Consider the following 26,544-nt stretch of genomic DNA (forward strand, 5'->3'; position numbering starts at 1 on the left):
CCTTTGTGGTGACAATTAGCTGCACATTAGATTTCAAAGAACTGCTCTAATGTTGTTGCAATTTCAGAAATCTAGCAAGTGACTGCCCGGAAAACAAGGGGTCCTCTTYTTACAAGATAAACACGGCTGAAGAACTCAGTGTTTCACATTTTTTGGCCAGTCTTGGCCAGCTGTCATTGCAGATGTGAATTAACTGGAAATCAGTAGCAGGGATTTTAATTTCTGCATGTACCTATTATTATACAGATGAAAACAAACCTATGGGGAGAGTATTTACATTAATGAGCGTGCACATATGTACAATAGAGGCTTTATAAAAAGATACTTCACGTGGCCTTGCTCCCTCTCCTTCCATACGTGGCTGAGTTAYGCTGGAAACCTCGGCTCACTCTGGACAACAGCTGCTTGAGTATGACTAGCGGATGTAGTACTGGTGTCTCAGGGCTCAGTCCCACACCCTGGTTTGAAGGAGAGGGATCAGCATTTTCCAGGAATGCCTTCTGATGCTTTAATTTGTTTACTTACAAGCCCGTTACAACTTCACCTACATATGTTCCCAGCTGTAATTGTGCAGGCATGGTGTAAATGAAGGACTTTGATCATATTACTGGGAGAATATATATGTATATATGTATATATGTATGACTAGAAGCAGCACAGAGGCATCCATGCAAGCTGCAGACAGATTGAAATACCCTACAAAGCTTGTTTCAATCATTTTGAAGGGATTACAGCAATAAATAAGCACTTTTCTTTACAAATTGATATTAATATATGTGAATTAAATATGACTAATAAACTTTGCTGACAACATGTACCACCATGGCATAAGAAATCKGAATACTGATATCTGCCTTAAGATGCTAATTAGAGAAACGTGAAATCCAGGATTGTATAGAATGAATTTTCAACATTGTTTAGCAATCAGTACTGGATTTCTTTAAGCAGTTCAGCTTTGACTCAGGCTGTTAAATTAAATASATTTTTTTCCCCTACTATTTCACCGTAGCTCAGAGAGGAGGACTAATGCTTATGGATCACTTTTGGCGTCTTCCTGTGCAGTGTGGAGCTGGGTCCCAGAAGAACTAAATTGTCCAGGGCCACTAGGACATTTCATTTTTTCCATAAGGTCAACAAACAAAAAAAGATCTGGTGAAGGAGCATGAAATAAGGTAGAAAGCCTTAGGCAGGACACAGTGCTGTAAAATGGGCAAGTGCTGACATCCAGATGTGAAGGAGGGAGGCAGAAAAGCTGTAAGATYGTAAGCTACAGTGTGATGTAGTTGTGAGCTGTGGCCTCACATGGACTATGATCTTTCCTGCACCCAGATGATGAAAAAACCAGGGCTGTGGGGACCCCTGACCATTGCATACTGGGAGGAGGCCTGCACATCCAGCAGATCAAGTGTTTTATGCATCTGATTCCCTCAGCTAGGAAATGTAAGTGCTATTCTGACCTTGTCCATTAGAAAGGGACTGCATCTGGCTAATGCAACATATGTTATATATAAATAAAGTCATGACCTGCCACTTCAATCCCTTTTCAGATGCTGGCATTGCTCTTTACTAGCAAGTTCAAACCCATAGGAACATCTACGTGCTGAACTCTCTTTGTGAATACTTCAATTAGCATCCAAACAGGAGTAGGGCTCTTTTTAAAAATCTGGTTGAGGGAGCTAAGCTCTTCCAAGGCTGCCTGGGAGCAACCTGGCTGCTCTGAAATTGCTTTCTGCTGCCTGGTTACCCTGGAAAAGGCCCCAGTGCCCAACCTTCTATTATATGAGAACGAGATTGACCTGCAGTTTGCATATATACCAACAAGCATTTGATGCYCTTTTCTAGTTGTAAAAAAATTAGCAGTATTTATTTATAACACACAGTGAAATAYGGAAAAGATATCTTGGGCCATATTTTCCTGTAGAATGTAAGGTGGGCAGAAAAAAACCTTCTGARAATTAGTATTCTGGTGTCTTACTTCAATACCACACAGTCTGCAATGATTTGGAAGTGGAACAACCGATTTGCTTTTTAATTAATTTGTCCTTTTTATGTATGATGACAAGATGGAGGCTYTCTGGCTTCAAGTCCCTTTTCTAGAGCTGCATGAAAAGGAAGGTCAAGGATTCTGAATCTTCATTCACACASGAAAGTTCTGAAGCCTAACGTATCTGGGAAGGAGGCTAGGAGTTCTGCAATATTCTGTTAAAAAGACAGCCAAGACTTTGGGAAAAGGATATGTGAAATAAGTGAGTAGACCTGAACAGGAGGGAAAAAATCTTTGGTCTGAATAAAGAAAGGCAGAGTCCAAGTGTGACCCTGTTTTTTTCCTACGTAAAAGAAAACAAAGCTAACTCCACTTAAAACCACGAAACAATTGTGCCTTTAAACCAAGCTGGCTGGCCCCTACCTGAATTGGGAATTATTAAGTGGCCCCCTAAGGAGTTGAAGGTCCCAAATGCAGTGCAAGATGGGTCTGTTTGTCGAGCAAGGCTCTGGTTCTTCACGTTTAGGGTCTCATTCTCCAGCAGGGACTGGGTAATCTGTGGGGACAGCTTGGAAGAGAAGTCAGTGAGTTCATCCTGGGGGGTGACTGCGCCAGAGGTGTTATAGACCTTGATCTTCAGGTTGGGCAGTGGATCCAGGATCGGAGAATTGGTCATCGGGATTTTATCAGAGACATCGTGCAAGGCATAAACAGGACCCCTGTACATGGCTGCAGCAGAAGTGAGGTCTGGTGGCACTGCCAGGAGGTCTGCATTGGAAACGAGAAGAAAAACCTTATTGTATTTCTTTCCCTATTTTGATGACTTTCTTCTGGATAAAGACTTATTTTTTGCATTCAGTTTATATTCATACCAAAGGTTAACAAAGCATATTCCTGACCTCCATTTCCTGTTCAATGCATCTACCTGGCTATCTCCCAGGGCATTGCATAGCCCCAACCATTATGGAATCTAAGTGTTATACAAAATTAAAGCACACTGCTCCAAAGATTTTTTTTCACTGGGATTATTTTCCAGACTGCACTCAGATTTCAAGTATGACATGCTGGCCTCAGGGCAAGATGTTTTCCACACTTAATACACCTAGTTTTATTAATTGGTGCCCCCTCCCTAAATGCTAAGTGAGAATTATTAAATGGTTTAACTGTCCTAAAGGTAGAATTCTTTAAATAAAAGATACAACAAATCTACAAAGTCATCTTGTCCATGACTTCCAGCTGGTCCGGGATTATGACCTGCATTATGCCTTCTGGAATTTTAAAAGCATGCTCAACAAAGAAAATAATGCTTCTGCTAATCATCCATACTGCCAGCTCTTTTGTCATCTTGACTTATTTTGATTTATTTCACACACAAGTGCTGGGGGAAAAAAAAAGAAAAGAAAAAGGAACTCTTAGCCTAAACATGCCTAGCTTTGATTGTCTGCTTTCTGGCTAGTGAGGTGTCAAAATAATCACACTATGCTTTAGCGATAAAAATGCCCATCATTAAATTATGTGCTACTGCAACTTCTGTTACATTGTCTATTGAAAGTACAGTATTTCTTACACTACTATTTATGCCTGTGGTTACAGGGCACAGTGAAAAAGACTATTAGTGCAACAAAGGGGAGGAATGTGTTATAGAGTTGTTGTAATAGCAGTGCTGTGATGAATCCTGCCTCTGTYGGTTCAGGCATAGCTTTGCCTTTGCCTCAAATTTGAACAGGACCTKTATTTTTGGAAATGTTTCTGTGTTTCAGTCTCTCATTCACATTCTCTCTTCAGAACTTAAATTCCTCTGCTTTATGCTTTGAGCACAACTGAAAAAGGCCAGCGTGAGCTTTTAGCCCTTGACCATCAGAAGCAAATGGATATTATCTTTCTCCCTTTTACCAAGTGCCAACAAGCATCCAATGAACACCGTCCCTACAGCCCAAGAGACCATACCTTACTGCATCTCCCCGAAGTGGTCAACACGGAGTGAAATGACAACTAACCTTGTCTTGCAGCCTTGATGTTGACAGGCTGAAAGCCACCATTTAGTGCTGAGGAGTCGATAATATCCGACTCAAAGTCACGGTGGTTCTTGCGATAGACAAACAGGGCCACTATCACAGAAATAGCCAGGCACACGATCACGGCTATCACGATCCCAACGTAGAGAGCAACATCATCCGAGTCGGGAGCAGCTGGAGGGAGAGAGGACGGGAACCTTGAAGAAATGTAACGTGCCACAGACTTTCAAGAAAATACATTCTTATTATTCTCGTTTCCTGCAGATATTTACTGCCTCTTTTTTTTTTTTTTTTTATAGGTTAATTTAAAATCCATTTCCAAAGCTATATAACAGGTCTGTGCCCTTTTGGTGGAAAATACTATTCAATTTCTCTCTAACCTGTGCCCTAATTCTTTACCTATCTACTTGCCCATCTATCCAGGACCCCGGCAGCTGATTACTAAGCRTAATGTGCACTTACATAATTAGTCTTATGAAGCACATTAGCCTGATAGAACGAAATTGTATGTCATATGGGATGTGCATATTCAGTAGTTCATCTGGTAACAGAAACTGTGTTGCTGGTTTTTAAGCTTCATGACCCTTGTTTTTGATAAACAATCAATCAAAAAACCTGAAAAAAAAAATCCATTTCCTATGGAATGCCTAGAATATCTGAATGTGTCTTTTGAGTTTGTATTTTTTGAACTACAATAGGTCAAGGCATTTTTCCCTACTATACATTTTTCATTTGAAAAAAAAAACCCCAACAAAACAGAGACTCAAACACTAAATTGTCACCACTGGCATTAACATATATGTATTTGGATAAAACCCAAGCAAGCACAAGAAGTAATGTGGTAATTTACCAAAAGGAACACAGATTTATTATAGCTGTCTTGTGAAGAAATGGCTATGATATTTCTACTATCTGCTTATAACATATCTTCAGCGCTAATTCCAGGCTAATCTCTAGCATCATTATCCACTAGACATTTTTTTCCCCAAAGGTCTGAAGACACAATCAAAATTTGATGTGTTTTTTCCGTACAGTGAAGAATCTCGATTTTAGAGAGAATGAAATAAAAAAAATGCAAAAACATATTTCTTTAATACTCCATTTTTGTTAATTTAAAACATGTGAAATCAGTTTTATGTTATTTTTTGCTCCTTTTTTTTAGCCATTTAAGCCAACGTGCTCTCTACTCATATAGGTGAGAGATGGCAAATGTTGCAAGGGACAAATCAAACTGTATAAGCTCCTGGTACCTTCAGTGTAATAGCCTCAAAMTGTTACACTTTTTGCCTAGCAGTTTAGGAAGCTGATCTCCAAGTTTCAGCTCAAAGAAAAGTTTTCCCTCYACTACATTTCTTCCTTTTGTTATGGAAATGTTAATAATAAGAAGGTTCAGTCACTCTGGCTTCTGTTTTTCAGGCAGTATCTTCTCCCATTTCCCTTGCACATAAGGGCTGTTATCATTCTGCGTCAGCCTGCTGACAGCAAAGCGCTGCCACTGCTGTCAAACAAGCAGCATGCAACTCACTCTGCTGAATACGGCCCTCTTTGCCTAATCTCATAGAGCTGGGTAACAGTAAAGCTTGACCTGAGGAACAGCATCAGAATTAGCATCCAGGAACATAAAATCAAACATCAAACTTACAAGAAAATCCATATTCATTCTGGGTTCTCTGTTCAGTTGAAATAGGATAAATGAAACCTTAAAAAGAAAGAAATTAAACAAAAATGGGAAGAAAATCAAATTAATGTGGAGAACAAAAAAGGAAGCATGAAAAATGGTTTAATTAAAAAAAGAAGGAAAAGAAACTGATGGCACTTTAAAATTCTGATACAGCACAGAAATATGATTTCGCATCCCCTGTCTCCTCCAGAGCCTTGCTAAGAATTAATAAGTAGGCAGATTGAATTTCTGAGCCAAAATCGGTCTCGAGTCACTAACTTTGGAGTGCTTAAAGTCTTTCCTTTATTGAGCATAAACTGTAATGGATCTAATTTATTTCAGACATCAAGGGTCATTAGCATATGGAAAGTCTTTTTTCCGTATCCCCGCCATATGCTTTAATTCCCAGGACATGTTTGGTAGGGCTCTAAATAGTTTTTTTATTTAATTATGGTAGCTAGCTGTTGATCTAATAGAGCTAAAGGAAACCTGTTGTCACCGGTCAGAGGTTAAATACCCATTTGCTGAGCAGAGTCCATGCAAAAAGCCCTCTTTTTAGATTTCCTTGGAATTATTTTATCCTATGTTTAACATGCGTTCAATACGAATTCTTCTGGGAGCAAGGAATTTGTCAGCAAACTGGAAACTGAGTAGCTTCTCTTTGAAATTACTTAAAAAAAATCAATAAGACTCCGGGGTCATAATGCTCTTTATTTTAAATCTTTGCAAGCACCTTATATTGACCAAATCATGACACAGTTTACAATTGTGTTTTGGAACGGATGAATAACAGAGATATTGTTTTTTGCAGCTKTTCTCCCTGTGGCTCCCCCAGCACAGCACACCCACCCGGATCAGCTGGTGCAACCGTCCTGTGAGCACACCGAGTATCTCCCAGCTGCTGCTCGCTGGTATGGGCAATGAGTTAAATGCTCCAAGTCTCATCCTGTGCAAAAGGGAAATGCCAGAACCAGAGCAATTGGGGGGAACTGCTGTTGGGGATGGGATGAGAGCCGGTGCAACGGTTACTCTGGTCTCCACTTGCCCCGTCTTGGGCGCACTGAGGACCTCCTGCAGCGAAGGCACCGAGCTCCCTTCGGATGAAACCACACTGGAAAATGTACCGCAGGAGTGTGCCTGAAGCGGACCAGATTAGAAGCAGATGAGAGTAAAAATCCCCAGGCCCGAGATATGGGTGCTCAGCATCTGCTGTGCTCTACACAGCTTTTCCTGCTTGGTTGCACAGCTTGCTAATGAAGACACAATCAATCCCAATTGCTGGTATAGCCTACTCTTCTCCTCCACCCGGTTTCCAAATATTAACCAGCACATAAATGCTGCCTTAACTGAAATGCTAGAGCAAGAAGAGCTTCTTTTTGATGATGGAGATGCTTTTTTTCTGAGGTGCCCTTGGACAGACCACATTATTTGTAGTATCTGTTTAAAATTTTATTTCACMGTAATGATTCCAACCTTACAATTGCTTTTAGAAATATTGTGTTCTCACGTTCATTTAATTGGTTCTTTGAGGCAAGCTCACCTACACATAATTTTAACATGCACGCTCCGTCTTTAGTAATACCTGCTTCTCACCTCTGCCAGGGCACTTTTTAGAGCATTGGCTGTAAAAAGTCAAGGAAGAAGGAAGCAATTTCCAGAGAGTTGAGCGAGTGTTCAGTGCGTCTGGACAAGGATTCACAGCACCCTTGCTAAACCCCAATTACTCCACAGGCGAACGCTGAGGGCCATTTCTAGTCAGCCTACATTCCAGCTATAACCCCGTACCTGACACTTCTTCTGGCGAGATGTCTCTGGAGACCAAGAGCCAGCCAGCAGGGATTCCAGGCACCAGCACAGCGTGAGTCTCCAAATGCCTTTCCCCCTCGYACCCAAATCCACTCTGAAAGCCAAATGTGTTCCCCTGCATTTCGTGTGTGCTGAGCACGTTCATGGGGGAGCCGTCACGCGGCAGCGCTTGTCTCTGGCCCTGCACCACCTGGGAGCTCTCACTTTCTCATGCAGAACCAGAAAAGCTATTCCTCTTTTCTTACGCCCTTTTTCGGCTGGCAAGTTTTGCACTCAGGGTGGTGTCTCATTCCTGCCCTGTCTGAAGTGATCCAGCAGCTGCCACTCAAAGAGCACAAAGAATGACACTGCCTGGATTATTTTTGCTGTTTCTGAAATTGTGTTCTCCGTCGCAGGGAAAATGAAAAGCCAAATTCAAGTCTTCTCAGCAAAGTAAACAAGCATCATCTTCAAATACTCTGAAAGAAATGAACTTCACTGCAATCTCTTCACAGGCCCTGCTTGTCACAATTGTACATAGATTCTCTTGATAGCTACAAAGAGCATCTTTGCAGCTTCATACGAATGACACAATTTTCTTCACCAGAAATCCTTTATGTAATATTCAAAAGCACGTCTATTTAAACATGGGGAAAAGGCAGGAATACTGCTCATTGCTCCCATTAGCCTTGTAAACCAACATGCTTAGCAAAGCATACTTGATTTTATTCTCCCACGTGTGCCACTCATTGAACCAGGCACTAAATTCCAGCCAATTGTTTCAGTGAAAACCAGCTTGCACAGATGTCYGTGAGGACACCTTTTTTAGCCTGAAAAACATGTGTACTGTATAGATACACATAATGAAGGCATGGCTGAGGTGGAAGGGTTAAGGGTTCCTGTGTGAGATGCTGCATTCAAGTCACAGGCACGCCAATTTTTTGCTGATAGCAAAGAGTCACGGCTGGCCAAGCTRGCTGCAGATGGATACGAGGCCACCCAGGCTGGAGGCTCAACAGCACTAGAGGTAAATCTTAATCACTTGTTGAGGTGAGGGTGCTACAAAAGCAGGGCTGTGGCCATGAGAGAATGAGTCTTCTTAGAATAGAACTAGTTTTAAAAAATTCTTTATCATGAAAGAGCTCTACTGAAACAGAGCAGGCATGGCAGTGGCAGCGACAAGCAGAGGTTTGCAGGCTGGTGCTGCCAGCAGAGGCTGTGCAGGAGGTAAGGTTATTGCCATGCTTCCAGCAGAAGAGCACAGGTATTACTTTAGGAAGTTGGCTTTCATGCAGGTCCCTCTGCCTATGCCTTCAAACAATGAGAAAGGACATTTTCTTCAGATAATGAGGCAAACCTGCTGAGATCAGTACCTGAAAATAATGAAGAATGACTTCCCTTCTTTCTTCAAAGTAACTGCAGTGAAAAGAGATCTTTTTCTTGTTTTCTTTTTTTCCCTTCCTGTATCAACAGCGCTGCTTGGCAAGTACCTGAGGGACTTCTACCAGGATCATCACAACTTTTAACGAGGGTGAATTTAGAAAGGTGCTGTTGGATTTGACTCTAWGAAGGCTGCTGGGGCTGCTGACTCATGTACAGAGCAGCTGGTTTCACAGTGAGTAACTTGCTTTGAGAAAAGTAATATAAGYTTCTTCCTACAGCTTATTGGGAATGTACATTTTCAAAGGGGCTTTTGATGTTTTGTTGTGTAACTTTCCGCTGGACCAGTAAAATACAGTAATAATCACATTTTATACTTGCATAGTCCCTTTTGTTTGAGGATCTTGGAGGCTTATCAAAGTCGGTATTACTTCCCTCATTTTCCAGGTACCTTAACCTAAGACATACCCAGAGAATCAGTCAGAGGCTTGAGCTGTGCACAGAAATGACTGCACTGTCAGTACACCGTACATGCATTCATTAAAAAGCCTTTAATTAAGTTGATGGTTCTCCATGCATTCTACTTTATATTCTACTTTAGGCTTGTAAATACGTTCTTGGTCCCTTTGAAAGTGCTTCCACTAAATGTTAAAGGGGGGCTTTTTAAACTAAAGCAGTAACAGTGGCACAAATCCTTTGTACAAATCCAGAYACATCATTATAAAAATGCATTAAGGTGGCATTACCTATTCCCCTCCTGTAAAGAAATATCTAGAGCATTTTAAACACCTCTATACTGATGTAACACACTGGGAAGAAAAATGGAGAAGGGATGAATTTGCCATATCATACTGGAAAAATCAAAAGAATGCAACTTTAGTATACAGAAAAAATTCCGACAGGCTTTTTATCAATTTAGTCTAACTCAATTTCAGCATCAGTCACATTTGCACTGATTTGGGGAATTGTGTCATTTAACTATGCTTTTGAAGCTCATCTAATTAATTTGGAGTAGTTTCTGAGTGTAGAGAAACCCCAAATCCTAGAAGTCCAGCTTGAGCACACATCTTGCTCTGACCTTCTGGGAGGGAATTAAGCATGTGGGAATGCMAAAACTCAGACCTGTGAAAGATAATTGTGCAGAGATCACGGCACTGACTCCCTTGATCCTTTCCGAAACTGAAATAAGTTGATAGYCACCAAAGCAACTTTTCTAAAGTCTTTTCTGCCTAGCTGCTATTAGGAGAAAAATCTACCTCTCAACACAATCACAGGCACATCTACACACACACACACTGCTCAACTTTGGATCTCTGCACCATGACCATTTAGAAGGACAGGCATCCTGAAATTCTGTGTTTGATTTTACCTAGAAAGCCATGAGAAAGTACTGCCCTGTCCTGGGAATTGGCTTATTTAAGAGACAACTTGTTTCTCTGTGGTATAAAACACAAGGTCTCTGGCAGGGCTGCTTTTAGAGGAAACTCTGTAACCCATTTTCAGGCCTTAATAGATTTTCCTAGCTTTCTGAGCATGCTGAATTTGTATTAATGCATAGCAATTTTAGCATGAATTTATCAGCTTATAAAAACATTTTACTTCATTGCTTGCAGAAAATAAAATATTTACATAAAAAAGAAGAGAAAACTTTCACATTTTCCATTTGTATTTTCCTTTGCGGCCTGTGTAACTACTTTCTCTCTTTTCCCTGCATGTAACTGTGTGGGATGGTAGAGCAGTTGAAGGTGATCTTTTTGGAACTTAATTACTGCACCCATTCAGTTTTGGTTATATTTACAAAAATACTTTTTTTWAAAAAAAAGCCTACAAAGAAATTGCTTTATGCCATTAACTGCTGAGGTCACAGTCAATGATATGTATTTTGAGACTATATCAAGGTTAGTAAGATTTTTGAGACAAGCACTTTCATTTAGTAAAGCAAAGATTGCATAAAGCACACCACATTCCTTGTTTCTTTAATGCATCGTATTTGAATTGGGCACTACTTGCTTCTAATGTATGAATACCCCATACTTTATCCACTATGCAGTGGTTTCAAAAGAAGCTAAGGCCATGTAATTATGTGGCCCTTTTGAAAACCTATCCCCATGATGTAGCTCAATAACACCCTGTTACAAGGAATGCAACAGGCTGATCGTAGTATATTATCACAGTACATTTGGTTCTAAAGTCAATGCCCTAAAATAGCATGTAAGAAAAGAAGAGAGCACTCATTCACTCGCTGCCATTCCTCCTCTGCTTTGATGGGCTTATGGCGTAGCAAGAGGCTCTTGCTGGTAACAGGCTCTGCACCACCAAGCTCTAGTGGACAGATGAACAGAGATGAACTCACAGGTACTCACAGCCTAAAATTTGTAGAGAGCAGTTCTTAGATGATTTAAAGTGGCTACGTGGTACATACACTGCAACTTCAACGTTTATGGAAACGATCCTTTGCTTCTTTGCGGTACCTGTATCTATCAAATGAGTTCCAGTATTTGAGTATCTGCACAATTTTTTCCAGACCAGTTCCAGACAGCATGCATCAATTTATTTCTCATTTTAATTCACACAAGGTCTTTTTTAGCCCTAATTCAGTATTTTCTTTTTTTTCTCATTTCCAGCATCTCAGAATTTTCTTTAAAATCTTTGGCTTTGGCTAAAATTTTCTGTTATCAGTCTCAATCTAAGAAATTGTCCTGAAAAGTTTGAGCCAGATTAGTTTAAGGGCCATAAATATATATATTGAGTTCAATGGGTCTCAACTGCTATAAAAGAATAGTGTCTCCAAACTGTTTCCAAATTTCAGGTTCTAGCAGTTCAGCTTCCTCCCCTTTTCCTGTAGTCATTTGCAATTCAGAGACAGCCCAATTTCCAATTTTGTAAACTCTGCACTCCTCAGAAGAGGCATCCAGCAATTTTAAATTTAGATTCCAATACAAAGAGACATTTTTGAGAAGAAGAAAAAGKGCACCCACCTCTGCAGTGTTTGCAGTGCCATGACTGTAGCAGTGACCTAACACCACCAGTCCTATTTCCCTCTTACAGCATCCTTTTAACTCTGTGTGGTTACAATTTGGACATCATAAACTACTGCCATACCAAGTTCACTATCCCCTCTCAGCAATCTTCCWACCGTGACCATCTTGCTGAGTTTCTTCCACACTTTTAAAGCAACTTTAGGTGATAAATACAATGCTCAAATGCTCAAAGCTTTTAAAGGAGAAAGAGGCCCTCACAATGTTAACCCAGATGCACTGCAGTCTATAGGTCTCCATATAGTCTCTGTAGAGAGGTAGTCACATATTCTCATGTTAGGAGAAGGAATTCAGGAGACTTAATTTGACATTCAAGAGTTCTGAATTGTTCCCTGCAGGTTCCACTGACCATACACTATGACTGGACAAACTTCTGGCACTTCCTTTTCTGCAAGGGTCAGAGTTAAGGGTACAAGTGCAACCTTAAAGTAAAACACTTACTTATTCTAACTATTGAGTGTTTTGCCTTCATCATTTAACATGTTGCTAATGCAGATTTAGCATGGAATAAATAACAATAATCTTTGGATTGTAATTGCTGTTAATTGTTTCTCTTCCCTGCTACTTTCCAGAAACTGTAGCACATAAACAAGAAGTGGCATCCAATACAATGTTATTTGCTGTGGTTTAAAAGGAGGAAAAAGTAGAGTCCCCTGAGCTGCAAAAAAGCCTCAAAGTGCCCAGCCTCTTCCTATATTTGCTATTCTAAAGAAAGACCTTCATGTGTGCAGTAATGATGCTGAAGGTCAGATATGGTATCCAGCATCCCAGAGATAATGCATAGTAATTTATCTTCCTTCTAAGGAATAATTATTGGCATGTTCAGAGTGGGCTAATAAACAGGGAGCTTGAGGCTTTTTGACTGATTATTTACTTCGGTATTATCTCACATCTTCATTGAGTAGCTAGGTTAAATGGGAAGTCTCTCCCATCCTGTCGTTGAACAGGAGTTTATTATACTCTATAATTAAGATTGCAACTATATTTTCATTTTAAATTAGATTCCTGACATTTTACTAACATTATTGGAAAGGTCTTGCTTTGGTTTAAACATGCATATCATCTATACAGGGAGGGGAAAAGATGKAAGAGTAGGATAACTTGTTACTAAAATTTGATGTGGATCAGAACAGGCAATTTTGACATTATGCAATCTTTTACAGTTAAGGACCTGACCTTTTGCTTAAATCTTATGCCGCTTTTTAATATCTTAGAAGCGCAGCACCTTAACATCAGGTTTGTTATGGATGTCTGACAACAAACATGTCTAGCATTGCAATTTTTTGTTTGCAAATTGCATGTTTGCAGTGATTTAATATTCAAGGGACCTCCTGGGGTTTGCTTTGTTTTGTGGCTGTAGCTGGCCAAGAGTAAAGGGGGCAGTGGGAGGAGCTGAAATCAAGACACGCAGCAGCACCGAAGAGGGGTTGCATGGCAAACAGCTAGAGGAAGGGAGGAACAGCCAAAATGGCACCTGCAAGAGGGGATCAAAGCTGCAAACACTGCAGGGGTGGGTGCCCTTTTTCTTCTTCTCAAAAGTGTCTCTTTATATTGGAACCTGAATTTAAAATTGCTGAATGCCTCTTCAGAAGAGTGCAGTTTTACAAAATTGGAAATTGGGCTGTCTCTGAATTGCAAATGACTACAGCCTGCTGGAAAAGAGGCCCATGGGAAGCGTGAGCTATCCAAGCGGATGTTCAACAATATGTACCAAAATCTTCGGCTAGTCTGTGAACTCACAGGTAAGGAAACCCTGCATTCTCTGACTCTGTGCCTTATAACCTTACAAACCTCAGTGACTTCAGAACTGGTTTCCCAAAATATGCAAGCTTCTTTCTTCAGTATGAGGTTTCGTTTAAGCATCCTGCTAATGCTTTTGTTAGTCCTTCATACRGGACACAGATTTAGAAATGCGTGAGTTTTACTCCTGATCCTGCCACTGACTTGCAGATGAGTCTCAGGCTGGTCACGTAACCTCTCTCTGCCTGCCACCCTGCCATTGCCCTGCCCATCTTTGTACACAGCAAGGCTCCTATAAACACTGATTATACTATTGTACTGTTGTTTTTCCACAATGAAGTCAATGCATCAGATGAAAGAAAAACGCAAACTTCCAATAAAATCCAACTATCTGTGAAACTTTTTTTTTTTTTTTTTTTTATGTGCAGAGTGAATATGAGAAGAACAAAAGAAAAACATGGGGCGGCAGCACTAAGAACAATGAAAGTTTTTTATTCCCTCTTTGCATGGCTATAATGTTTTTGAATTAGCTGAGTTTCTCCAAAGAGACTAAAGATTTTAAGAAGACTTAGCTTTCATTAAAATTAATGGGAAGGTGGCCCTTTCTGAAGTGACAGGGGTAAGCGACACGGATTTGGGGTCCCGGATTCCGCTTGAGGCTGTGCACTACTGGTTTCTCTCAAATCTTTAATCTATTCAGAGCAGTAGTTTTTCTAGGCATTTCCAGAGTGCCCACCAGACTATGGGCACTTCTCAGCTGGGGTTTTCTCACACTGCTGTAATTTGAATAAATAAGACGTATAACTCTGAGATGTGCATATAAATTTSCTTGGCTGCTACAACATTACACAGTAGTAGGTTAAAAATAAAACCACACATCTTTGTCTATCCATATCAAATAACAGTATTATAGAAAGCTTCCTATAGGAACAGATCAGGTGAATTCTTCAAATGAAGAAAACTTCCCCCGGCAAGGTCTCAGCAAACCAGGCCAGGTGGATGTATCATTATGCTGAGAGACTGAACATATTAGGAGTTCTCTCTTGACCCACATGCTCCTAATAAAAGGTTTTATTTCATTCCTCTGCACACACAGGCTTCTGTTGCACTCTCCCTTGAGAGGGCTTGGCTTTACCTCCTGGAGTCTGAAAAACATTCCCCTGCTCCTTGCACATTAATCTGCTCTGGAGGACCAGAGGTCCTCATCAAACTACTCTGCTCTATAATTCTTCACTCAGTGCCTGCTTTCAAAACAAGCCAAAAGGGGAAATAAATGCTTATTCCATCGGAAGACTCTGGCATGTTACATTGAACAAGCAAGGCATGTGCAGAATACATATGCTGCAGGAAGAAAGAGATACTAGTATCAGGTTAACCTTGCTTTCTACTCAAGGCTCTGTGTATAAACAGGCAGAAGACCGGAAAAGGGCAGTACTGAACCATTTAGTGCACAAGCATGACAAATTGTATCTTTTTTTCACTTGCTTAGGTTACTACCATTGCAAGACAAAATCTTATGAATTTAATACTGCCCTTCAGAAAAAGATTTCAAAAGCACTCTGCAAACACTCAAGTAATACCCAAGTTATACCTAGTRGTTGAGAGTGAACTGATGTAACCTTGTTTTTGTAAACAGGAATGGAATTACAAGGCTGATAATCAGGTGTTTGCCATGTTACAGATGCATTTTTCTTAATTAGTGTATCAGATATGCCACCTATAAAATTCCSAGTACTTAAGTTACATACAGGGAGAGAACTCAAGTGACCTGAGAGTTGCTACACAGTGCTGTCTATAACGAATGTTTGAATCTTCTCCTCCTCTAAGCAAGAATAGTGTGCCCCAGTCTTCTTAAGCTACTTTATTTAAACCTAAAGGATCAAAGGRAAAGTCCACACTGGATTTGACTATGCATGGCAATGATTCACAAGCAAAATTCTTCCTGGTCCTATTAAATTATCAATTAGTTTTACACATTAAGACACTAGATCAACCGAATAGYTTTTATTACTCAGTGTTACTGTATTATTTATGTAACTGTGTAATCTACACTTCAAGCTACAACATGTGCTTCAGTATTATCTTGCTGCTTTAAGATAGCTAACTCTGTTCGGAAAAAAMCTGAAATCACAACTTATATGAAGTTTTGAAAGCCAGCTTTTTATGAACTGTCAGTGGCCTGTCACACCTGAGAGTGAGCTGAGAAAGGCACGGACACTGGTTACGTAGCCTATGACTATGCTACTGCAGGCTCTGTGCATTACAAGCRTAACTTGAGGAAAGACCAACAGCTCCAACACGCATAGGCACCCTCCTTACATTTATGGGGCTTTTCTGAACTTACCCTCACTGATTCAGGACAGGGAGAATACAGATCTGAACACTGACACTTCAGATCTGCAAGAGACAGGACCATGGTGAAACACCCTGAGCATGAACATGCCTGATATGAAGTAGCTAATATGCTTGCTCTTAACTAAATGACCAAGAGAAAAGGAGATGAAAGCTACACATCAGAGCTTAATGCAGTAGGTCTTCGACACAATCAAGTAAACCATCTCTCTCTCTTCGTAGGCTTTCCACCTCCTCCCACTTACCAGCAGCATTTTACGCATACTGCAAAGCAGAATTTGGTCCACCAAGCACTTTTAGCACCGGCTTCTGAGAGTTAGCCACACTGCGGTTACTTTTGGTGGGACTTYTGCTTTTGGTTTTGCTATCACAGACTTGACCGTGTAGTTGTTCTAGACTGGACCAGTAAAACACTCYAGCCAGCACTTTGCTTTAAATATATTTGTGATCTAGTCAAAGAAACCATTTCTGCCAAAGTTTGAGCCTGCAGCGGAGCGCTTTGCTTTARGAGCCTCTGCGCTGAACACCCACAAGAGGCACTAGGGAGGACAAATGGAGGGCTAATTGCAATATTTCAGCTTATAGCAATCCCCTGCGAGATGCGGTGCCTGCCTTTAAAAGTGTTGYTTGTTGCACTGAAGTATTTACCACAGTTCTCATACTTCAAGAGGGAAATAATGCAGCTAGGGAAGGAATAATGCAACTAGTGTGGGTGATAACTAGCCAATTCTTCTTATACCTACAGCCTATTTTGTTCCAGAGACTGTATTAATGCTATTACAGGAATTACAAAATGGTTATAATGGGGCCTGCTAGGYGATACTGTGTATTTGGAAACTTAAAATAGTAATGACTGCCCTAAATTTTCACTACAGCTCCTTTTCTTTTTCAGCTCAGCCTTCTGTCTCTCTGCAGGCTCTCTAGTTTAATGACTGTTCATCCTTTCATGTTAAGGGAAAAATACTAACTACTGAATAGGGGAGTGTGTGCATGTGTACTAGCAAGATCATTAGTCTGAATAAATGTGACAGCGGAGTTGCACTAGAAATACCACAGCTAGCGGTAAGCACAAACTACAGCTTTGGGTGTAAAATACTGTAATTACAAGGGATGGAGAAAGTGCCACAGTTTTTATCCCCACAGAAATCGATAGTGGTGCAGACTGCTGCTCTTTGCTGGAGCAGGGGCAGTCTGATGAAAGAGCGTATTGATTYACCCAACTGATGCCATGTTAGTGAATAATAGACTGGAAGAGAAAGGGCTTGTAAATTAGACTCATTTAATCCAGCATTTTCCGGGATATCTACAGTTATATAGAGATGTATTGTTACCAGTGAGTTTTGGTCAAAGCAACAGCCTAGCGACTATTGGTAAGATAAACTGCCTACTAATGCTTTGACCCCCCAAATATTCCCACAGTGCTAGTGTCAACCTTCAAGTCTGCAGGATGGGCTGAGATTATGGAGGATGTGTCGCAGCGCTTTGGGCAGGATTTGGCCATGGTGTGGGCCAGCAGCCACGTGAAAGCTCCCCTGGGGCTCCAGCACTGTAGGAAGGTGCCRTGGCTTCTCAGTCTCCTCCTGTGCCACCCGTGTGCCATAAGGGACTGGCTTGCATGACAGCTTTGCAAGCCTCTGCTCTGCATTCAAAGGTCCCCGAGCTAGGAGGAACGTCAACCCCACCAGTTGCTAATAAAATGGAAAGACTCACTGTGTTTTAGGAATAAGAAGAGTCCAGKGCTTCTTCCCAGCTCAGCAGGTAGATCTGCTGTGAATCCAGAGCCACAAAGGCAAAACTGGAAGTGTTCAGCACGGTTTTGCATAAATACAGGGAGAGCACGCAAGCAAGTGCATGAGAACAGTGAGCACACTGCCACAAAGTACAGCAGATCAATCTTCTCAGCAGTGATGGATCAGAGAGCAGGACTCTAAGTTTTACAGGTATATGAAACCCCGTGAGGATAAAGACACTATTAAAACACTGCTATCAAATTCCAGCACTGAAGGATCATCACAACGCCTGGAGCCAAGCAGGTCAATACCCGGCTATATATTTTTCATTACCATTTTTATATACATATATGTGAAGCAGCATAGGATACACAATTGCCTCATCCTCTGTCCTGTTRAAGACCTCTGCTTTATACTCAGCACCTACTTTCACAAATAAAATWTAATATACCATCAACAGATAAACAAGATCCCTACAGGGCTTTTATTCTGCAGTACCATTATATCTATTTTTCCACTAGATTTMTGCTTAAATGGCTCTCCCTATGCACATGCACAAAAATGACACATGCTTGTCTAAATACAATCTGATARTAAAGAGTTCTTCTGCATGGGGGACACACCTTTTCTTCCTAATTTATCATAAYAGCTTATTCACACCACTGGATTTAGGGGTACATTAGCTTTCTTACTATAAAAATCACCAAGATGTTATATAACAAGACATAGCTGTTTTTCCCCTATCTTTAGAGAAGAAAGGAAAAGGATTTCTGAATCTTACCTCCTCTCTTCCCCATAAAAATAGAAGTTGAAGAATTACAGCTTTTTGTGCTGATGACATTGACTAATAGTTTTAACATTATGAAAGTATTTTTGCAAGCCACATTGATGAACTGTTTTTTGTAAACCTGGGAACCTCAGGGCAAATGGCCATGCTGTGACACAAGATAGCTCAGAGTTCACTGACAGTATCTACCTACAGGTCATTTGTTCAAAACTTAGTCCTATTTATTAGTTAGCAATGTCACTTTTTGTGTCACAGTGACTATTAAATGAAAAGGAACTTATCTGAGGGAATAAAAATTCCTGACTCAYTTTTTCATGACAGCCCAAAGCATTTTACAGTTTAGACACACACAGCTACCAGACAGTTACAAGTACCACTCTTTGGGCAACAGACAGCTAAGGCTGGAAGGTGAACGCTCAAGAAACGCAATATACAGCAGAGGGGCAGGATGGAGGAAGGGGAAAGAGGTATGTGAAAATTTAGGCCCAGGTTATTGTACTAATAAAATGTGAAAGGAAGTATTAGACCCTGTGTGCCATGCATGTGTACAGGGCYTTGAGGAAGGCAAAAGCATTTTCTSTAGTAGGTTCCCCCCSCCAAGCCCCCCAGATATCCCTAGCCAGTATGTAAGTGCATGGGCTGTTGGTATTTCTGTGGTTGCACAGGTGGAGAAGAACAACAGAAAGAGCTTTTCTTTCTTTTACTGCTCAAGCACCTACTCACAGGCCAAGGACAAATTAGCTCAGAATAGAAGAGTTTATAGCGCCCAAGTATAAAGTGAGGATCAAAAAGGCACTGTGAACATCTTTCCCGTGMAGGCCCTGATTTATACTGCAGGGACTGGAATGCTTAAATAGGCTCCTTCATTTTGTTGCTCAGCACTTACCGTGATGTGTGTGCACCTTCATCTGCTGTTTGCTGTGACATCTTTTCCCTACACTTCCTCCCTCAGCGAGTGACAGGGCTTGGCACCTCCCCAGCATAAACAAAGCRTGGCTGGCAGAGTTTTGCCACATGACAAATGGGTTGCTGCTGCCAGTTTTGAGCCACATCACTGAAAATGCTTTTCCTCACCTAGCAGGAGGATATTCTCTTCTGGGTATGCACCTTCAGCTAAAAGAGATTTTTCCACCTAAATGTCTAGGATGTTTTTCTAAGGCTATGCATTTTCCAGCCCCAAAGCGGCGGCACGGCAGCTTGACCGAATGCACACTTACTTTGCATGCAGAGCCCGTCCGTGCAGTTCTTGGACTGCAGCACGAGCCCCTCGCAGTCCTTGCCGCCGTTCTTGGGCGCCGGGGCCGTGCACTCTCGTCGGCGCCAGTGGGTGCACTCCGTGCCACACGTGGACCACTTGCTCCAGGACGTCCACTTCCCATCCACTGAGACAAGGGAAGGAGGATACAACTTATTAGGGGGCTGGATGCTAAGTGCATGTGTGCAAGACCTAGCAAGCAAGCAAAATGCATATCTTGGCAAAGCTCTCAGCCTTTCCACACAAGTCATAAGGATCCTAGGCCACGCAAACTAACCCAGAGAAATGGGTCCGTCTGCATCTTTTTCAGTGATATTTCTGGATCATAAAGACACATTCACTCTCTCTCCTTCCTCTCTGCCAGAGTCCCATTTCTGTTCTTTCCCCTCCCTTCTTAGAAGCTTGTCAGCAGCTTAGCTGTGTGTTAAAGCATATGAGAAGACAAATTGCTTGGGAGTCTGATTTTTCAAACACAGATCAAAATTAAACTTGACAAGAAAGTCTTCTCTAATAGGGAGGTAATTAATGTTAAGTATTTTATATTAAAAAAATACCTAAAGGCACTGATATATTTCACATGAACAGAATGAGGACTATGCTTGGCACTCCTCAAAATCCCATAAATGATTTTCAAAAGCACTAACTGAAAGAGCCAAAGAACAAATTATGAAACTGTTCCAAGGAAAAAGACTTAGCTAGGAGTCTGTCACTTGGAATAATGGTGAGAGCTTAAAATTCAGCTTTTTACATTTCACCCACCACTAACATTCAGAGTCTGGAGACCTTATTCAAACAGTATTGCCACTGGTTTCAGTGGGACTACTGACATAGGAAAGCACTGGACAATATGACAGAGAATTTTGTCACAGAAAAGCCACCAATTACCCTGCGCCTCCTGAGACAACGCTGCAGTTGTAAGTGTACATCTGAATACCTCTTCCAGGTACAGATACAGGACTGTCTAGCATAAACGTCTTTGCATTTGACACCAGGTAAACCAAGGCTTCAAATTCAATATCCATGTTTGGGATGTTTCAAATGCTCCACTTGTTGTGACAGTTGGTATGAACAGACATTGCAAATACATTCAGATCACAATCACTTCCTATATTCAGATTCCAATCCTTCAGACCTTTCAACCTATAAAGAGCTTTAGCTCCTACAGTTTGAGGCTCCGCCTGTTCCCTAAATCCCCTGAATTACCAGGGCTGAGACAAYGAGGCAGCTTTGTGCAGGAGTGGGACTGAATCCCTTGCTGCTTAGTTTAATGTGTGCTCACTATTTTATCTACTTCTGTAATATAACTGCATATTAATTTTCTGAAATTCTGGGTTTATTAATAAACAGGAGGAGGTTTTGATGACTGGTATTTTCTTTCTGAAATGTTTGGTGTTAGCAGAAGTATGCRATATTGGCCTCTAGGACTATGTATCGTTCATACTGAACCTGGACACAGAGTGGTGCAAGCTATTTTCTGAACACTTTGGCCTTCGCAGAAGGCACCACCGTTGAGTGGTGCAGGATTTGTGCAGGTCCTCGTGCGCTTCTGAAAGCCTCTCCCACATCGGCTGTTACACACCGACCACTCAGTCCAGGTCGACCAGCCTCCATTCACTGGAAAACGAGAAATAAGAATCAGACCACATAATAAAGTCATTCTGGTCAGCACAAGGGTGCCTCTATCTCGGTATCGTACTGTCTCCAAGAGCAGTCACAAGGGATGCCTGGGAAGAGTATGACCAGGACTACTGAATAAACGCAAACCCATGCTTCCAACGTGCAGAATGTGCAGTGACTCAAAACCAGTGTGCAAGTCCAAGAAATGCTGAACCATTTGATAACTATTTTGGCTGGCAAGTGACTTGCCTCTTTCTGAGAGCTGACCCAATCCAGCACTAAACCCCGAGCGGTGCTTACATGAGTGAAACCCACGGGGGCTCAGAGTGCTCCTGCAGCTGGATTAGCCTGAAAGCCTGAGCTCCAGAAGTGCCATCGCTTCCCAAAGGGAGGTAAGCTGTACTCCAGCTTGTTCCCAGACCTACCCGTAATCTCCGCACGCTGAGCGACTCCTGTGCTTTGAACATGTAGACTAGGAACTGATGATTTTCTTCTCCTTTCCTTACAGAAGGTGATTTCAGGATGTCAGGGCAACTTTACCCATCCCTCCACAGAGGCAGGTGGTGCATATGCACATCCCAGCATTACCATGACAGGTATTTAAGCTGCTCAGAGTGAACACACACTAAACACACTTTTTACTTCTGGACCGTGAGAAGATATTTATTGTTGACTCTTTTTCATCCATCTCAGCTTCCAGGATAGATGGACTGATGGAAAGGGAGCCACACTGCTCAATGTAATAATGCAGTCATCAGGGCATGGATTACATTAACTGCTCAGATTTTTCAATCCCCAAATGTTTGTGTTAATGACACAAGTCTTCAGCAGCCCTGGTAGAAAAAACATAAAATGGCTGCTCCCCTACATATGTCTCTTGACTGCACAGTTGAAAAAGATATATGTATGAAGAGTTGCAGTATGCCTACATCTTTATATTGCTGCATTCATCACAGCTACAAAACACAGTGCTCATGCAGGGTCCATCCCTCAATATCACAAACACTGCTAATCAACTCAATTCAACCAGTTTTCTATAAAAACTGAGCTAAAAGGCCCTCATTGTAACTTCAGAGAAGCAACTGCTTACAATTAAATCTAACTGCCACCCTGAATATGAAATGAATATTAGGGATAATCATAGGGTTTTTTCCCCCCACTTCTCTCTCCTATAATTAAGCTGATTGTAAGGAACACCAGGACAGTCAGCCGGCACATTGTCAGAGTAGGTTTTGTGCTGGTGGCTACCTCCTGCCTGAGACATGCCAGGGCGAGGACTTTGCAGGGGCAGAGGCCAGGCCTGGCAGGATGCAGTCGCAGAACGACGCAGGCTGGACACGAGCCCCAGAGGGCGCCTGGCCCACCCTCCCCCCCACAAAAACACACCARCCTCGACTGTAGATTGGGACAACTGATGCCAGTGTAGAATAACATTATCCAGTCCTGTGTATTCTCCTAATGTGTATGATTAAGCCAGGCTGTGCGACTACAAATTGCAGTCCCAGGGTGCTTCCTACCTTTCCTAAGTTGCTGCTGACATTGCAGTACRCTTTGGTAGTACACAATGAAAGTAAATTTAAAAAGATATAAGAGGGTGGATGACTCTGCTGAGCTCTGCTGCATCCAGCTGGTACAGGCAACAAGGCAAGTGACTGCCCTCCCTTCCTGCCCGTGTAAGCAGCCTGCCCCTTCCYCCTTTACCTGCCGCTGCCAGGGACCACTACAGGAAACCATCAGCTCCGTTTCCAATATTGAACTCCAACTGCACTCACCGCGTTCGGCGGTAAGTCAGCAAGCAGCACAGGAGGCCCTGTCTGCTGCCTGACTGCAGCACAGGGCAGTATACAGGGATTTCTCATCTTTAAAAGTCTTCCCTCTGCCTCAAAGAAGCAACCTGCTGCTCGCTTCTGCGTGCAGTGGACAAGGCATCACTTACCATAGACGATCACGGTTGCTGTAGTGCTTTTCCTCTTGGCCACAATGTTTTTGGCGACACAGGTGTAGTTGGCCGTATCAGAGAGACGGGCTTGCTTGATGATCAGGTTGTGATCAATGGTGATATAAAAGTTTCTGTCTTCCACAGGATCGATCACCTCCTCGTTCTTCAGCCACTCCACCTGGGGGTTTCAAAGGGCCACAGGGAAGGCAATGAGTCCTCATCAGGTCACACCGCAGCGGGCAAAAACATATGGGATTGTTTGATTCATCCCAGAAAGCGCTGCAAGTCAGAGCGCATCACGAAAGAGTCGCCCGATGCACACTGCCAACGGAAATAACACTCCGCAGCCGAAACGTGGGAGAACAAAGTTTCAGGCTTGCCTTTCCTCCAAGCCCCCTTCCCTCCCACCCGCAGTCGTGTTCCCGTCTYGCTTTGCAAATGGCAATGCCCTTGCAAAGGCTGGAGCTACCGCACGYGCGCAAGCAGCTGATCTGCGCTTTCGGTCGGGGGCCCAAGACATGGCACGGCTGTATCTTAAGACTGGACCTACAAACAGAAAATTCACTTATATCACCAGAAAGCCCCCAAACAGTCAAGGTTTCCTTCTTGTTCTTTTGGATGTCTTGTCCAGTTAGGTAGTAAAAACTGCAACACCCTTGTATGTACCTGTACTGGGTCTAACAGTGAGAGTCAGTAAGAAATTACGAACAAATTGCAAACARAAATACTTTAAGGTATACAAACACACTCAAACATATAGGCATGTTATTGTTTTGCTGGAATCAGGATTCAACAAAATAAAGACAGTTACCAAGGAAATAGAGAATCACAAATACTACATAAATGCTTGTTTTTCCCTTTCCTTTAGGTAAGCTATACTTTATTTTAATAAAGTGTAATTTCCTTGGTTACACAGAAAAATATTTTTATATGTGACTTTTAATCCAGACAATGTTCTCTTTATTACCTTCCTAAAGAAACACCCTATTATATCACAGCTGACTGCGCTTAGCCACCCTAACATAATTTGGCTGAAAATCTAGTAGCTTGTTTTCTTTTGAAGGGCGCGTGCTCTGAGGGAAGGGGCTGGGGCCCTGGATGGATCAAAGCAGGGCCTTCATGTCACTGGATCATTTCAGCTTGTGCCTGGGATTTAATTAAAGGAAGAAAAACAAAAACATAATCGACCTACTGCCATCAAAAGGTGTGAACTGCCAAGCTCTCGCAAACCTCACTTTTCCAGAAGCACTTGAAGAACTGCCTGAACATCAGCAACCGCAGAAGCTGACGGAGAGCCCGCTCCCCGCCGGYGACAGCCGTGCAGACCGCTGCGAGCCGCGGGGAGACAAGCGAGGGCCTCCCCGGGCTGTCCGCACGGCGGGCTCGACTCGCTCCCCGGCGGAGCTGCTCGAACGGTGCAAGACCAGCCCGCGCGAGCGCACGCTCCTCCGCCGCCGGCCTCCCCTCCTCAAGCCCGACTCGGAGCAGATCCGGTTCCAGTATCACCGGGGCTGTACGCACAAACGCCCTTCCCCGTGGGTAATCARGAATAGCTGCTTACAGCAGCGAGCCAGGAGGCAGCCCTGCACGGCAGCGTGCAGGCATCCCAGCTCGGGCAGCCGCAGCCTTCGGGATCGCCGCGCTGGTCGACCGCCTTTTCCTTCCCGACTTACGCATTAACGAATGTAACGTCACTGCCCCGAGGAAGGCTTCATTTAAAACCCCCCTCTTTCACAGCAGACCACTGCAGCGYGTAGTACTTTTACAATTATAGTTAATTTACAGTTTACGACGAGTGATGCAAAAAAGGCTGCAGAAATGGATGCGTGGGTCTGAGAGGAATATGGGAGAAGGAAAGAGGCACAAAACTTYGGAAGCTGTGTTTCTGTCACAACAGCATTCAACTCCTACGGCTTTGTCTGCTGCAGGAGACAAACGCTTGGTCGATAGCCTGGTTTTTCCTTGCCAGGAAGACTAAAATTGTTCTTCCTCCCTTCTTGAATCCTAACAGATATCAGGTATAACGGAGACAACCATTGCCAGTGACAGAGTAAGAGCCTGTCTGTCTCCTTCCTCACCTGCAGGTCCACCCTACACACGTTTGGACGGAGAAGCAAGCTGGAACCTTTTCTCCTCCTGCTCTGCTTCAGGCTGCCACTTAACCTCTGCATCTCATACATATAGAATGTTTTGCACGGTCTTCAATACCATTATTTCTGGGATGGAGGATAGACTTGCATTAGGACCCTAAAAGATGCTACATGCACTAATGCAGCTGTATACCACCTTCAAGCCTATCGATCCTTGCCTTGTGCTCTACACTGAGGAAATCAGGACAGCAGTGAAACAGAACAACACTTATATCATGGTCTGGGTTTCACTCCAAAATTTTTCTGGTATGCACAAGCAAGTACATATGCAAGCACTACCCAAGGGCTCCATTCTCACATAAATAATTCCAGTACTTTGCAGCACTCTCTCCAAATACACACACACACACACACACACACACACATTCCGTCTGGGTCTCAGTTGATTAGACAAAATTAAAGCTGTAAGTATTAAATTCCCTTTCATCTGTGCAAAACCAAAGATCATATGAAAACAGGAGTTGCCAATACCAGAAAACAGACTTTATAATTCAGTATACTGCCTCTGGCTGTTTGTCAAATCTCTTAAGAAAAAGATTCTCTTCACCTAATGGCCTACAGAACTTGCTGATAAAAAACATTAAGYTTGCAAAACATCAGAGTGCCTTTTTTCTGAAAAATGTTTTCACAGTATATTGGTAACCTGAATTCTGTGCACATGTGTGTGTCTAAACCCAGTCCCTTACAAGTCACATCTTTAACATACCTAATTCCTTCTTGCTCTGGTATCCAAACAGTGTTTACRAGGTCATAAGTCTGCTCATGTAGCAAAATATAAGATCATAAAGTCTAAAGAGAGGAACTGAACAGATGATGGATGACTTGAGAGGAAAAAGGCTCTCCTTTCACATATGATTAGCAATAAGCATAGAGAGTAAGACAAAAAAGAGCACCCCATTCCAATGATAATTAGCATTTGTTTCCTCCTTCAGTCTTTGCACAAATGTTAAATAATTAAAACATATAACAACATTTAAATGAGACTTTGGTTAGTACATATTTTCATTTACTAATGGCCTAATATTTTGCAGACCTGCTCAGTACCTGCAGTGCACAACACCTCCGATCCTCTGGCCATAAGGCAGATGCCTTTTTTTTTTTTTTTTTTTTTT

The 26,544-nt window shown here is 42.2% G+C and overlaps 1 protein-coding gene across 1 annotated transcript in view; it reads right to left on the reverse strand.

The window, feature by feature from the left end:
- The window catches only part of UNC5C (unc-5 netrin receptor C), a 95,848-nt gene that overhangs the window by 28,907 nt on the left and 40,397 nt on the right, over nucleotides 1-26,544 (reverse strand). The window contains exons 5-10 of the mRNA XM_085306654.1: nucleotides 23,280-23,460; nucleotides 21,173-21,340; nucleotides 19,689-19,853; nucleotides 5,642-5,698; nucleotides 3,982-4,173; nucleotides 2,408-2,752 (exon numbers count right to left, since the gene is read on the reverse strand). Of these exons, the coding sequence (XP_085162780.1) occupies nucleotides 2,408-2,752; nucleotides 3,982-4,173; nucleotides 5,642-5,698; nucleotides 19,689-19,853; nucleotides 21,173-21,340; nucleotides 23,280-23,460 (1,108 nt within the window). The remainder of the gene's footprint in view (nucleotides 1-2,407; nucleotides 2,753-3,981; nucleotides 4,174-5,641; nucleotides 5,699-19,688; nucleotides 19,854-21,172; nucleotides 21,341-23,279; nucleotides 23,461-26,544) is intronic.

Source organism: Rhea americana, unplaced genomic scaffold (assembly GCF_003343005.1).
Source record: "Rhea americana isolate MKP2758 unplaced genomic scaffold, rheAme1 scaffold_244, whole genome shotgun sequence".
Classification (NCBI taxonomy): Eukaryota; Metazoa; Chordata; class Aves; order Rheiformes; family Rheidae; genus Rhea; species Rhea americana.